Source organism: Podarcis vaucheri, assembly GCF_965113315.1.
Source record: "Podarcis vaucheri genome assembly, chromosome: 5".
In the NCBI taxonomy this organism is placed as follows: Eukaryota; Metazoa; Chordata; class Lepidosauria; order Squamata; family Lacertidae; genus Podarcis; species Podarcis vaucheri.
The window spans coordinates 20,596,596-20,607,163 of NC_138763.1; the positions used below are offsets into that span (position 1 = coordinate 20,596,596).

Sequence of the window (10,568 nt, forward strand, 5' to 3'; positions counted from 1 at the left end):
TGCCTCTGGTCTATTTTCAGGAATCCTGCAACGTGTTTAAGTTTTTACTCTGCTGACTATACGGTAGAATCTGCTCTGGATCAATATGAGTAGAATTCACGTCACCATCAGCCCCAGGCAACATGGCCAATGGCTGGAGATGATGGAAACTGTAGCCTAAATCACCTGGATAGCTCAGTTGGTTAGAGAATGATGCAGATAACACAAAGGTTGCAGGCATGAGCCATGTAAGGGATAGCTGCATATTCCTGCAAAGGAGGGGGTTGGACTAGATGATCCTCAGGGTCTCTTCCCACTCTATGATAATGATCTGGCGGGCACTGTATTAACTACCTGAAGCTGGAGATAAGGGCAGAGAGTGTGGAGTCAGCAAGGGACTGAAGACAGGGACAACAGACTAAGAAAAGGGGAATAAGAGAGGTGGGACTTGAGAAAGCAGAGACCCAAGAAAGAGCTCTGGGAAAGTCAGCTGAGAACAGGAAAGGGAAGCTAGGAATGGCCTCACCCTCCCACTCGGCCACAAACTATCTTTCAGTGGGTCAATTTATGCTTTCCAGGCCAGGTAAGGAATTAATTGGTCTATAGGAGCAGTGCAAGAAACACAAGGATCCCCGCAGAAGCTTTTAGAGTCATCATTCCAGGTGTCTCTGTTAGAACATCAGCAGTTTTTGACTAGTTGGAGGAGCTGTGTGATGTGTGATCCATGAAGAAGATGGCAGCTCTGGGGAATATCACTGCATGACAAAGAACTGAAGCATGTATTCAACGAGTCTAGAGCAAAGTAAACTCAGGAGTCAACAGCTGAAACAGCCCGTGCTCAGAATTCCAGTTTATTATTTTTAAGCCATCAACTTATATAGATCAAACCATCCACATAACACAAAATAAGTAAATCAATTTGTACAAAGGTACGACAAGACACTGCAGTTCTGATAAAAAGGGGCAAAGTCATGACACTTCACTAAAATTTTATTTCCTAAAGAAAGGAATCAGTTACCAAAAAGGGAGAGTCAGTGCATGACTTTTCACTCTCCACGACCATCACAAATGAACAATGACAGATAAATACCTCCAGGTAGGGCTGAGGAAAACTCCTTTGAGAACCACTTGAGAGTCACTGTGGACAATCCTGAGCTATGTGGACCAATGGTCTGGCTCTCTATAAGGCAGCTTCATAAGAAGATATAAATGGAAGGGTGTAAATGTTCAGTAATTCAGGACAGGGTGGGATCTTCAATATTGCAATGCAGTCCTATGCATTTCTACTCAGACTTAAGCCACATAGCATTCAGCGGGGTTTACTCCCAGGCAGGTGTGTGCAAGAGGGGGTGCCAACAGTTTTGAGGCCAGTGGGCACGTTTAGAATTTTGAGAACGTGCCCTGAAAACCAGTCACAAAATGGCTGCCATGGGGCGTGTGGCATGACACAAAATGTCTGCCACATATTAAAGAGCAGGAAAGGAGACAGGGCCACAAAAAGGTGCAGCCATGCTCCCCCATCAGCCATACCCATCAATGGGAAAACGGCAGCTACATCAGCGGCCACAGCACTTGCTCACCAAGGCACCCATGAGACCACATTGGTGAATTCTGAGATGGTGACAGATCTAAAATCTTCTAGTGGACTTCATCCTCGAGTGAGGATTTGAACCTGCGTCTCCCCAGCTCTATGAATGATTTTACTTTATTTGGTCACAGGCCAGCATAAGCAAAACATCTAAATAAATAGCATAACAGTATGAATCTAAGTGAATAATTATTAAATAATTGGGAGCAAGAACCAACCATAGATTAAAATATATACATAGAATATTTGATTAAGCATTAAAAATGGGTGAATAAAAACTTGAAGAAGAATGAAAAAAGACCAGTTAAAACAGCTGTATGGGGTGGGGCTTCAGTGATACAGATCTAACAATATGGGGCTTCATTTTGGGACTGATTTGTAGCATAGACCTTCCTTCGACGAGTATCTATCATGGCATGCGCAGGCTCTGGCGACTAAATATGTGACTTCTGGGCTTCCGTCCTGTAGTAATAAGAAGATGTTGTCTTGTTCTGAACGCCCTGGGAATTATATAGGATGGGCTGGATAAAACTGGCTCGAATCTCTATATAATACTGGCAATGAAGAAGGGCATGCTCTGTTGTTTCCTGCTGCCCAGAGCCACAGGGGCATTTCCTCTCCTCGTAAGGTTTCTACCTATAACGGCCTTCCTGAATTGCTGAAGGCGGGGCCTGACAACGGGCCAAGGTGAAAGCCCTTTGCTGTTTTGGTATTTTGAGATTAGCTATGTATGGCATTTGGGAAGTCACGTATCTTCTCGTTTCACTAATTAGAAATTTTGGGACCTGGCTAGGTCAACCCTGTCGTTTAGTATCTACCACTCGCTGTTTAGTGTTGTTTTTTTGCTTGTTCGTACCCCATGTCAAGTAAGATCTGTGGATTAAATCCTAAAATTGTTATTATATTTTCCACTGCTTGTTTCCATGTTGTTTGGAAATCGTCTTTAATGGTCAAGGAAGCAAGGCCGCTCTGAAGGAAGGCTAGTCTCAGGCAGTAATTAAGAATGGCGGTCCCCAGGTCTAATCCAAGCAGTTAACAATGATACCACACTGACTCTCATTGATGAAATGCTGCTTCATAATAATAATAAAAATAACAAAATAAAAACACAGTAATTTTAGAACTGACAATAAGCCACTGTCAAAGCAAGAGTGAAGAAGTTTAACCTTAAAGTCACCCTTTAGGGAACAGTTTAAGCAAATATCATGAGAGCTAGAAACCTAGTGTAAAATCTCACAAGTCTATTAGGCCTCTAGAAAGTTCTGCACATGCTAATCTAATGGTAAAGCTGGAAGAACTGGCCACCGCTGTTCTACAGCTTAGTACGCTAGCAATAAAACTGAAACTGTGAAATTGAGAAAAATGTGAAGATATTAGGTATGCTATGTGATCCAAGACACAAAGCTGTCAGGTGTGGGATGCTTATTCCCAACCCTATATGTAATAATGTTAAATTTCATTAATCAGGGTATAACAGAAACCCTGAAAATACAGAATCAGTGGTTTCATCAGCCACCAGCCCGTTCTGAGAGCCATTCAAAATCTGAAGCCAAATCTCATCATCTTCAGAGAGGTGAACCAGCATAGATCCAGAGACCTGGGAAACGCTCTGCGGAGGCTGCCTTGCGCTTGACACCTGCATAAGTCTTTCACCGTTGTGGAAGAGCGCCGCCCTCAGCGCCTTGCCAGAGACACTCAGGTGATAACTGAAAGAATAGACTCCTCCAGTGTTGGCAGTAAATATGCCCGATTCCTCATGATATGCTTCATTTTCATTCAGGAAAACCTTTTCAAATCTCACTGGGGATCCTGGCAATGGGAAGCTTCTCCTTTTCTGAAGGCCAGCTGAAAAGGCTACAGGTTCAGCTGATCTGCAGTCCCCCTTCTGGCCCTTTTCGCCTCTTCGGCCTGGAAGTCCAGTTAGCCCTTCTCTCCCAGGGGCACCAACTGTTCCCTGCATCCCTGCATCTCCTTTTAAACCAGGAGCTCCTTGAATTCCTGGTGGCCCTCCTGGTCCTATCTCCCCCTTCTCACCTGCTATGCCTCTTTCTCCTTTCTCCCCAGGGTCACCTTTCTGTCCAGTGTCACCTTTTGGGCCTGGTTCTCCATGTTCCCCAGTGTCTCCCTTTGGCCCTGGAATTCCTATGGGGCCAGGGCTCCCAACCTCACCTTTGTCACCTCTTGGAAAAGAAAAATCAGTAGAGCCACCATATTGTTCTGCCTGATGAGGGGACACTGGTCTACCTACAGCAGCCCTGGATCTGGAATCCCCCCTTTCCACTGTTCTGCCTTGTCCAACGTCTACAAAAGACCGCAGTTCTCCTCTTCTCCTAGCAAGTCTCAGCACATCTGGAAGGAAACAGGAGCAGATCTTTATCCACTGTCATATAAACTGAGAAAAATTCCCAATCAAAACATATAGCAAAATTGTACTAAGCTCAAGTATAAACAGTAACATGCTTACACACACACAGGACCAAACAAATCTCAACTAGCATCACTGCAGGTCCTCATTTATGTTCCAGTTTCTCCTCTGTAAAACATGCAGCAATAGGGGAGGGGGCACTTCACTGGAAGTGCTTTGTATACAGAAGGTCTCAGACTCAATCCTTGCATCCTTCCTTTAAAAATTCTGGGGAATGTCACTGCATGAGACCCTGTGAAGCTATTTCCACTTCACAGTAGACAGATCTGGGCTTGATGGACCAATGGTCTTACATGGTGCAAGGCAACTGTCTGTCTTCCATGGGGGCAAGAAACAGACTACAAAATCTATTACTATACACCTCCCAATTGGGTTGGTCCTGTACCTGCAGCCAATGCAGCCAATGCAGCAAAATGCAGCTCTTTGATCTACATTGACACTATTCGAGGAGGAGCAACAACAAATAGTACTGCTACATTGCTATATAACTGAAATGCCATAACCCAGCCCTTAACTGAACAACTTCTGCCCAATGTGTTCTACCCAGTGGCGTAGCGTGGGTTGTCAGCACCCGGGGCAAGGCAAGTAATTTGCGCCCCCTAACCCGTGGATTTGCGCCCCCTAACCTGTGGATTTGTGCCCCCTAACCCTAACCCCCAGATGTTGCGCCCAGTGCGGCCGGGGCCCCCTGCACCCCCCACGCTACGCCACTGGTTCTACCTTCACCAGCCTATGAGTAACCCTTATATATTGCTTTGTGATGGGTGCTTAAATCTAACACCCAAAAGGTCCAAGAAACAGCTTCAAATTTTACAGTTAAATGTATGCATGAAAAGATGGTATGAGCATCATGGTAACTATCATCATACTTTGGGTCAATGACTGTAACCATAGGAGTCCCTGAGATCATATTTAAAGAATCATTAAAATGTACTCATTTATATGATACTCTGGTGTGTCTCCAAATGAGCCATTACAGCTCCGTGTGGTGAATTATGCACCCCTCTAGAAAGGATTGTGCTTTTCTCAATTACTGCACAGGAGGTGCCGAACACATTCATATTCCACACTGAACTGAGCACCACCAACACTTCTGAAACATAATGGTTAATGCCAGGACATGAATCCCCTGGTATTTTCACATGAGGCTGAAACCACCTTTGAATATATCTTGTGCTGTTTGTGTTCATGGTAGGGATGCAATACAATTAATAGTTAATAGTTAGGTTAAATGTGCCTACACTTACAAACGTGTCTAACCAATAGTTCTGATTTTGTATTGCAACAGAAATCATCTTAAAAGATACAATCTTCACTAGGTAAGGGAAGGGGATTTGTTTAAATGAAGCTTGCAGTCTGCAGTTTTATAAGCATTTCCAAAAAGGTGTGCTGGTTTAATAATATATAAAAAGTTTTTTAAGCAATTAGTCTGGTGGATTAATCAATTAAACACCACAGCCACCGTTCATAGCATTCCTGCAGAAGCAAAAAAAAAAAAAAAAAAAGCATTTGCAAGCCTCATGAACATTCTGCCCAGTGTAGATCAAAGAGCTGCTTTAAGCTACATATGGGAAGCTTAAACCCCCACCATGCTTTACTAGCTGGGCTGTAGCTCAGTGGAAAAACTCATGCATTGCATGCACACACAAGGTTCCAGTTTCAATCCCCAGTGTCTCTAGGTAGGGCTAGGAAACACTCTTGGTTCAAAACCCTGCAGAGCCTACTGAGCTGGATGGACCAATGGTCTGACTCAGGTCCCATCTGTACAATACATTTAAAATAGTGTCTTGTCCCTTTAAAGAACTCCCTGAATCCTGGGGAGTGTAGTTTGTTAAGGATGTTGAGAGTTCTTGGGAGACCCCTATTCTCTTCCACGCACAGAGCTCCAATTCTTAGAGTGGTATAACAAGCAATGGTTCTTCCCAGGGAACTCTGGGAATTGGAGCTCTGAGGGGAATCAGGGCTTCTTAACCTCTCTTAGCATCCTTAATAAACTACAGTTCCCAGGATTCTTTGGGGGGGGGAACGTCATGACTGTTTAAAGTGGTAAGATACTATTTTAAATGTATAGCACAAATGGAGCCTTAAGTCAGATGCCTTGGCCTGACTCTGAAGATCCAGAATGCTTTTCTTCTGAGAAGTCATGATGTCTTCAGAACCAGTCATTTTTAGTCTGTTGTTTATCCCAATAGTTTTCCAACTTTCTACTTCCCAGGAACTCTTCCCACATTGACATTAGTCAAGAATCTCTTGCATGTCTGCTGCGGAGATCCTGTGGGTTGCAGAGGAGTCTGGGAAATGTTTTAGGCTGCACACACATACAAAGTGCATGAAGAACATTGGCCATTCCTTGTGGGCGTCATTACTGCTATGCATATGCCCAGGGCTGTTTGTTTGTTTGTTTGTTTGTTTGTTTGTTTGTTTTTTGCAGCCGGAACTCTCTGGAACTCAGTTCTGGCACCTCTCAGGTGGGCGCCATTGCCATTCTGAGCGAACAAGGGAGGTGTTTGTGGTGAGTTCCGGGACCTCTTTTTCCTAGAAAAACAGCACTGCCCCAGATTGCTGCAGCTGAACATTTTGTAGTACCATCAATAGTGGAGGGCAAGCTTTCCTGAACAGGAACTTGGCAGTTGTTACTGAGGTTCCTTATTGAGGAAGCCTTGCTAAGATTACAAGGAGCCCTGGGATTTCCCAGAACGCTGTTTGAAAACCACTCATTTATCTCAGTCACCTCACGCTGCAGTTACATCTGTCCAAGTCACGCTGCTTCATTGCAGGTGCTTCATGGGTTCAGCAGAGTCTTGGGGCTTATTATAAAATTGCAGATGGTCTGCTACCAAATACTACCAGATTATGAGAAGGAGAACATGGGTGTTATGGGTCAGGCAGCTCTGCTGGCGTTTGGTGCTCTGCACACCGGCAAGTTTGTGTGCGAGCCGCGAGGGACACAATTTGTCCATTTACCCGCCGCCGAGTATCTCTTTACTTCATTGCACAGAGCATTTGGATTTGGGGGGATTTTCAGTATGATACTGATCCGGTTGTTTTTAATTAGAAAATAAATGAATGGCGTTCAGTTTTGCTTTTTTGTTTTTGTTTTTAAAAAAGGAAAGAAAGAAAGAAAGAAAAAGTTTTTGGCAACCTGAAGGCATTAAGCGATACAATTACCCGCATTCTCTTTTTCACCTTGGTCTCTCTTTTGTCCTTCGGCTCCTGGAATTTTACAGAAGCAGTGTCGCTCAGTATCGGTGCTGTTTCCCTTTGGTGCATTTGAGAAGGCAGGATCTACGCGGTCGCCAACTGCAAGGCCTTTGTTAGTCGCAGAAAATGGAACCAGGCGGGTAGTACGGTTTTCCTCCCTGGAAACACCCATAGCTGGGGAGGTATGCTCTGTGTTTGGAGCAGTGAACCATTCCAGGGCCACCTGTTGTCTGGATCCAATGGCAGTGGTGGTTGTGGTGGTGGCCCCTGGTTCCAGAAGGTTCTTCTTGCTTCCACCCACCCCGTTAAAGAAAGAGGTTGCCGCAGGTGTCACGGCGATCTGGGAACTCGCTCGACTCCCACCATCTGTGACCAGATCAATTACATTGGTCTCTGGGTCCTGATCAGGGGGAACAGTGAAGGCTTGTTTAGGGTCTTCAGTTTCAGTGACACCGCTGAGTGACTCCATTGTGAAGAGAGGGTAGGGAGAAAAGCTGATGATGGCTGTTGTCCTCGCGGGGCTCCAGAGGGCGCTGGAGAGCAGAGCTTGGATCAGGAGTATGGGAATCATGTCTGAAAAGATGCAAATATATATATACAGTGGTACCTCGGCTTACATACACTTCAGGTTACAGACTCCGCTAACCCAGAAATATTACCTCGGGTTAAGAACTTTGCTTCAGGATGAGAACAGAAATTGTGCTCTGGCAGCGCAGCAGCAGTGGGAGGCCCCATTAGCTAAAGTGGTGCTTCAGGTTAAGAACAGTTTCAGGTTAAGAATGGACCTCCGGAATGAATTAAGTACTTAACCCGAGGTACCACTGTATATATATAAATACTGAAATAAACGTGACTGAAATAAATTAATATTATAAACCACAGTTGGGAGGAGGGCAGTCATGTTGTTTTGTCGGGATTGTGTTGATTATGCTGATTCACAGGGCTCATGTTGTGTTAAACTTTAACAGCCTCAGACCATCAAGAACCAAGGGTACCATGATGCTCAGGATACCAGACTTGGACCAGAGATGTCATGGTTCTAACTCAGGGGAAGAAAGACCAGAACATCTGCCTTGCATGAACAGTCCCAAGTTCAATCCCTTGCATCTCTGTGTAGGGCTGAGGATGCTTCCTGTCTCAAACCCTCGAGGGCCACTGCCTGTCAGAGCAGACAGTGTTGAACTTGATGGCCTGACTTGGTGTAAGGCGCCTTTCTGTGTTCCAGGGTAACTCCTGCTCAGCCATGGAAGGTCACTGGGCCACCCTTCTTAGTCTACTCTGCCTCGCAGGGTGGTTGCAAAGGAGGGAAATTCTGTGCCTCCCCCTTGAGCAAATTTAAGATGGTCTTGGGCTGAGCAGTCCTTGAAATACAGAACAGTCCTCCAGGACATCTTAGAAGGGATAAAGGACTCTCCCCCACCCTTCCTTTACTGAGACATTCCCCTTCTGTGCTATATAAAGGGGCTAAAAAAAGGAAAAAAGGTAAAGGACCCCTGACAGTTAAGTCCAGTTGCAGACAACTCTGGGGTTGCAGCGCTCATCTTGCTTTACAGGCCAAGGGAGCCGGCGTTTGTCCACAAACAGTTTTTTTGGATCATGTGGCCAGCATGACTAATCCGCTTCTGGCGCAATGGAAGACCGAAACCAGAGCAGCGCACAGAAATGCTGTTTACCTTCCCGACGGAGAGGTACCTATTTATCTACTTGCACTTTTTGGCATGCTTTCAAACTGCTAGATTAGCAGGAACTGGGACCGAGCAACGGGAGCTCACCCCGTCGCAGGGGTTTGACCCACCGACCTTCTGATAGGTAAGCCCAAGAGGCTCAGTGGTTTAGACCACAGCGCCACCCGTGCTCTAAATCTGAGCATTATATAGTTATGGGGCGGGGGGGTCACACAGTTTTACATATTGAAGCATTCTATATATAAACTGCAGGGGGGGATTTAAAACACACACAAATTCCAACACCACTCCAATACCCTTCTTCTTCCAGGATAATTATTATAAATTGCTAGGGGCTTGAGCAGGCCAGTTCCTTCTCTTTATGGTCCAGCTCTCACTTCCATACATCACTACTGGGAAAACCATGGCTTTAACTATACGGACCTTTGTTGGTAAGGTGATGTCTTCCCCACCCATACTCAGATGCTTTCCCCACCGCATCCGTGATGCTGAAATGGCAAAGTGAGCTGACTTAAATACTAAAACCTCAAACAAAGACCACGTATTTTGTACAATAAAGAAAAGCATGCAGGAGGGGCTAAGCTACTCTTTGGTATAAATAAATAAATAATAGCCATGTTACAGCGTTATAAACATGCGGCACTAGATGGTGCTACAGAGCACAAAACTTTGTCTATGCATTTTACATAGAGGTTTTTTCTTCTTTTGTTATAATGATTTAATTTATATCTTATTTATAACAGGGGGGAGGTTCCCCTGTGTGTATATCCAGCCTAGGAAATACTTTAAAATGTTCTCAATCAGTGATCTCAGGGTTGCTAAGAACAGTGCTTTTCACCGTCAAATATTCCTGGGCAACCTGGAATTTTTTTTTTACATTTATCCTGAAAGTCAACAGTGAGGGAGACAGATGCACCTCACTAGGGAGGGCTTTCCACAAACTGGGAAACTCCACCAAAAAGGCCCTGTCATGGGTTACTGCTAAACTCAATGGACCTTTTGTTTAAACGCCAGTCCATCTGACAGCCCACCAACAGTTTGATTGTACAACATGGAAGCAAAATAATTCTGAATTCCTGTAGGGGGGGAATGGTTAGTAAGCACAAGCAGTAAAGTCAAGATGGATGGTTTACCTGGAAGGAGTCTTCAGATACTCAGGTGCTTTCCCCACTGCATCCGTGATGCTGAAGTGGCAAACTGAGCTGACTTAAATACTAAAACCTCAAACAAAGACCACGTATTTTGTACAATAAAGAAAAGCATGCAGGAAGGGCTAAGCTACTCTTTGGTATAAATAATTACTTCCTAGAAAAGCCCGCAAAATGCACTGTTTTGTTGTATTTTAATAAATAAAACTTGTTCTTAATGACCTCTGTTGTCTGAAAAGATAGGTTAGTTTTCCAAACCGGTGATTGCTTCTCAATACCTGTTATTAAGAGGAATAAGGAGCCACTGTTTCCACAGAACTGCCCTCTTTTTTGTTTCTTTCTCGAAAGAAATTAACTTTTTAAGGATTAGATACAACATTTCCAGATGTATTAAAGGCCCAAACTAAAGCATTACATCAAGAATCATTTTTAACTAACTGTGCTTAGAACTGGTGTTGCAGCCCTTTGTTTGGGAAGAGGAGGACAGATACAGGGGACCCAATCCAAAGAAGTGTCCTAGCATGGTAAAGGGGGGGGAGGGA

General features: G+C 44.5%; 1 protein-coding gene across 3 annotated transcripts; it reads right to left on the reverse strand.

The window, feature by feature from the left end:
- Nucleotides 1–802: 802 nt before the first annotated feature.
- Nucleotides 803–10,070, reverse strand: LOC309533150 (uncharacterized protein). 3 transcript variants are annotated; one of them, XM_082224339.1, is made up of 3 exons: nt 10,012–10,070; nt 7,161–7,766; nt 803–3,916 (listed from the first exon to the last, which is right to left on the reverse strand). In XM_082224339.1, exons 2-3 carry the CDS (start codon nt 7,762–7,764, stop codon nt 3,027–3,029), a joined length of 1,494 nt encoding a protein of 497 aa, XP_082080465.1. In that variant the 5' UTR covers nt 7,765–7,766; nt 10,012–10,070; the 3' UTR covers nt 803–3,026. The 3 variants fall into 3 exon arrangements, with proteins under 3 accessions (XP_082080465.1, XP_082080464.1, XP_082080463.1); XM_082224338.1 differs by lacking the exon at nt 10,012–10,070 and adding an exon at nt 8,692–8,936 and having other exon boundaries at nt 7,179–7,766; XM_082224337.1 differs by lacking the exon at nt 10,012–10,070 and adding an exon at nt 8,692–8,936.
- Between the last annotated feature and the right edge of the window lie 498 nt (nt 10,071–10,568).